General features: G+C 44.3%; 1 protein-coding gene across 2 annotated transcripts in view; it reads right to left on the bottom strand.

Annotated features, from left to right (window-relative positions):
* Dhdds (dehydrodolichyl diphosphate synthase subunit) overlaps positions 1–4,043 on the bottom strand; it is a 28,543-nt gene extending 24,500 nt beyond the window's left edge. For both annotated transcript variants that reach the window (XM_008836817.3, XM_008836820.3), the window contains exons 1-3: positions 3,860–4,043; positions 3,420–3,533; positions 1,621–1,737 (exon numbers count right to left, since the gene is read on the bottom strand). In XM_008836817.3, the coding sequence (XP_008835039.1) occupies positions 1,621–1,737; positions 3,420–3,482 (180 nt within the window). In that variant the 5' untranslated portion in view covers positions 3,483–3,533; positions 3,860–4,043. The remainder of the gene's footprint in view (positions 1–1,620; positions 1,738–3,419; positions 3,534–3,859) is intronic.
* Positions 4,044–4,354: the final 311 nt, after the last annotated feature.

The raw sequence follows: 4,354 nt of genomic DNA, 5'->3' as shown, positions 1-4,354 counted from the left end.
AATGCTGGGACTCAAACCTATGTCTTCTGCAAGGGTATTCAGTGCTCTTAACTTCTGAGCCATCTCTCCAGCCTGCTAAAAAAATTTTTTTTTAATTTATTTTACTTTTAATTATGTGCTTGTCTATGTGTAGATATGTATATATTCATGCAGTGTCCATGAAGACCAGAAAAGGGCGCTGGATCCCCTGAGCTGGACTTAGAGGCCATTTTGAGGCACCTGACATGAGTGTTAGGAACCCAATTGGGGTCCTCTGCAAAAGCAGTACACTCTTTTAACTGCTGTGACATCTCTGACATCTCTTCAGATACACCCAAATATTTTTTAAATTTTATCTTTTATTTTGTGACTGTTTCACTACATGATTTGAGCTAGACTGAAACTTAAGACTCTCCAGCTTCAGCCTCCTGAACACTGAGAATGTACATGTGTGCCATTAAATAGTACAAATTAAAATAGTACTATTTATTTATTTAGGTCTTTTTGAGACAGGGTCTCCCTGTAGCCCCAGCTAGCCTGGAACTAGCTATGTAGACCAGGCTGGCCTTGAACTCACAGAGATCTACCTGCCTCTGCTTCCCAAGTGCTGGGACTAAAGGTGTGTGCGACCACGGCTGGCTAAAATAGTACTATTTATAATGTCCAATAGCAGTGGAACACAGAAACAAATGTGAGCAGAATAGAGGAACAAATGTGAGATTCTCATGAAAAAATCTTCAGTCCAGGTATGGTAGGTGTGCTTGTATCTCAGCCCCAGGAGGTACATACAGGCAGCAGGATCACCCGACTTTGAGTCCAACACCATGTTCCAATAAATGAATACATGCATACCACATAAACCAGGGCTGGGCAGGTAGCTCAGTTGGTAGAGTATTTGACTAGCATGCACAAAGCCCTGGGTTTGATCCCAGTACCACATAAAACAAGGCACAGTGGTACACATCTATAATCTATAATCCCAGCACTCAGGAAGTATGAGGAGGAGGAAGAGTTCAAGGTTAACCTTGTTTACACAGAGTTTGAGGTCAGCCTGGCTATATGAGACCCTGACTCAGAAACAAACTAAAATCTTCTATGTCATTAAAACACAGAAAGGCTAAATATCACCTTAGAAGAATATATGTCAAGTAAAAATAAAGTCACTGGAGCTGTATATGCAATTACAATTCTTCTTTTTAATGCTGTGTGTGCATACACCACAGCACATGTATGGACCAGAAAACAACTTCTGGGCATTGAGTGAGTCTCTCTCTCTACTGCATGGGTTCCAGGGATCAAAATCAGGTCATTACGCTTGGTGGCAAACACACTTACCCCCTGAACTATCTTACCAGTCTGCAGTTTTTAAAATGTTAAGACATTTTTACCATAGGGCCTGGATAAGACATATAATAATAAAAGCAACTGACTTATTTCAGTAACACAGGAGCAAATTTTGTTATTGTTTCTAATATTTTGTGATGATTCCATTTTCGTAAATGTCATCATGAGACTTGTGGCTAGCAACCAAGCAACAAAACAAAAACAGGAATAAAAAGCACTCAAACCACTGAATCCACAGCTTCATTTTCTATCATCTAATTCAAACTGTTCACTTTAGGTTCTGCCACCCAGACCCACCTCGGCAAGCTTGTTGAAGCCCTGTGAGTGCCCCTCCTGCCGCTCCACCTGGCATTTCTTGGCATAGCGACGGTTTCCATCCATTATGAATGCAATATGTTTGGGTACCGGGCCAGCCTGCAGAACAAGACAAAGACAAAGATGACCCAACCCATTCTCTTTGAAGATAGATTGGGTCAAAGGGAAACACCAAAATAATCGGTTTGAACTAGAAGATAAAAATCCCTAGGCTGGGGGCTGGAGAGATGGCTCAGTGGTTAAAAGCACTGATTGCTCTTGCAGAGGACCGGGGTTCAATTCCCAGCACCCATATGGTGGCTACGAACCGTCCTTAATCCAGTTCCAGGGGAATGAGAAGCTGCCTTCTGACCTCCAAGGCATTGCATGACATAGGTGCACTCACACATGCAGGCAATACACTCATACACATAAAATAAAAATAATATTAACAACAGTCTGTAACTCCAGTCCCAAGGGATTCGACAGCCTCTTCTGTTCTCTCGGGCACTGCACGACACAGGTGCACTTACCTACACACAGGCAATACACTCATACACATAAAATAAAAATAATAAATAAAATGTTAAAAAACAAAAAAAGGACAAATTCAATGCTTGAGTCAAAAACCTGTCTTAGGCACACAATATAACATTGTCATGATTCCCAAATGAAAAAACAAAGGCTGAAAGAAGTCTTTGGGGATTGTAGCCAGTGAGACTTGGCTCAGCTGGTTAAGCCACTTGCCAACACACCTGACGACTTGAGTTCGATGCCCAAAATTCATGTGGTAGAGAAAATCCTTTCCCCCAAGTTGTCCTCTGATCTCCATATATGTGCTGCACACCTCCCAAAAATAAGTGAATAAATGTAATTAAAAGAACAAAGATTTGGGGATGTGTGGGAGAAACAGGGATCATACTCTCCAATGGCCTGAAAGATCACCCCAGTCATAGCAGTAACTGGGGACCACAAGGCATTGTGCTAAGTGCTTTGCATATATGTTTCCTTTAATCCTCATGGAGGCTTTATGTTTGTTTAGTGACACTGTTGGTAAATAACAGGACTTTTACTCAGGCTTGTCTGCCTCTAGAATCCAAAGACTTTACCATCAAAGAAAGAGTATTCTATTTTTACCCAAAAGACAGTACTAGGTTTTAAAGTGGATTAGAGTTCTAGGGAAACAAATTTCAGTTACTTTTCATTCATATTCATAGTCTCTCTCTTCCTTTTTCAAACTCAGGTCCTTGTGCATGCTAAGTATGCATTCTACCACGAGCTACATCCCCAAGACCTAAATTTCAGTATTCTATAAGGAACATCTGTCTGTGCTGCCCAATGATATTAAAAGACCCTGGTCTGGGGCTCAGTGGTTAAGAGCACTGACTGCTCCTGCAGAGGACCCGGGTTCGATTCCCAGCACCCACATGGCAGCTAACAACAGTCCATAACTCTAGTTCTAGGAGATCCGACTCCCTCTTCTGACCTCTGTGGGCACTGCGAGACATGGGTCCAGTTACATACATGCAGGCAAAACACTCATACACATAAAATAAAATAAAATAAAATAAAATAAAGTAAAATAAAATAAAATAAATCAAAGATACCCTGGTCTGCCTGAAAAGTCACTGGGAACAATAACATACTAGATAACGTTCTAGAAATCTAGTCCAACAAGCAATATTACAATTCCAAGACTCTGGTTCCTTTGCTACATGCCACTTAACAACATGGGCTGCTGAACTTTAATAAGATTACCCAATCGTCCAAAAGGCAAACTGGTCCTCCGGGCCACTGCTCACCTTTATGATATTGGCACAGAACCGTTCCCAAAGTGACAGCTCTCCTTCCTTGATCCATGACATAGTTCTTGTTGTCAGAAAAATCACCGCAGAACAAAACACCAGCTAGGTAACCTTGAATAAATAAAAAACAGGTAAGTTACTAGTGCTTGCGAGGGGATACGGCTCGCTCAGAGACTCAGGTGGACTGTAGAAAGCAGCCAGCATCTGAATCCAAACACTGGTCTAATATTTCACCAACGGGAACCTTGGGGGCAAGCCTTGGCTTGCTTCCCTGTCTTGGCGGTTCCCATTTTCTTTTCCTCGTGATTTGAACTGCTGTCTGCAGAACATCCAAGGCGGCTTCCTGCCACATCATGGTGCCTACATCTTGATCATTCCCCGCATCTTCTTTCCTCATCTCCCCGCAAGCCGTTTCTCTGCGCTAACCACTCACTAACCCCTTCAGCTGTGACACGTGTTTCCTCAGTGGTCCGCAGCCACTCTTGAAACTCTTCCTTTATTCCTCCCGCAGCTACCGCCCCAGCTGGCTGCCGGTCTTGCGGTTGTGCGAGTTCACGCAACACCAGAAAAGCAAGGCAGGCTGGGTTTTTTACTGTTCCAGTGCGCCGACGCGGCCGAACGACGTGGCGCAGGAAATATACGTCATCGCTGGCTGCTAGGATACGCCTCCGACGTCCCGCCCCCCAGAGGGAGGAGCCCGCCTTGTGTCTGCAGGCTCGGGGCGGGGCTAATGGACACTAGCAGGACTGTTATTGGTGAAGACTCCCTAGGGGCGGGGCCAGTACAAAAGGTGGTGGTCGGGAACACGTGACCCAGAGGGCGGGCGGGACGCTGGGGGCGTAGGGGTGGTTCGCGTGCAAAACTGGTAGGGAAGGTTCCGCCCAGCCAGGGAAAGCAGGTCAGTAGATGATGGCTGCCCAGCGTATGGAGCA

This window comes from Nannospalax galili, unplaced genomic scaffold (assembly GCF_000622305.1).
Source record: "Nannospalax galili isolate Female #2095 unplaced genomic scaffold, S.galili_v1.0 scaffold1258, whole genome shotgun sequence".
NCBI lineage: Eukaryota > Metazoa > Chordata > Mammalia > Rodentia > Spalacidae > Nannospalax > Nannospalax galili.
Note: the sequence above shows the minus strand (reverse complement) of the source record. Positions and strands in the feature narration are given on the sequence as shown.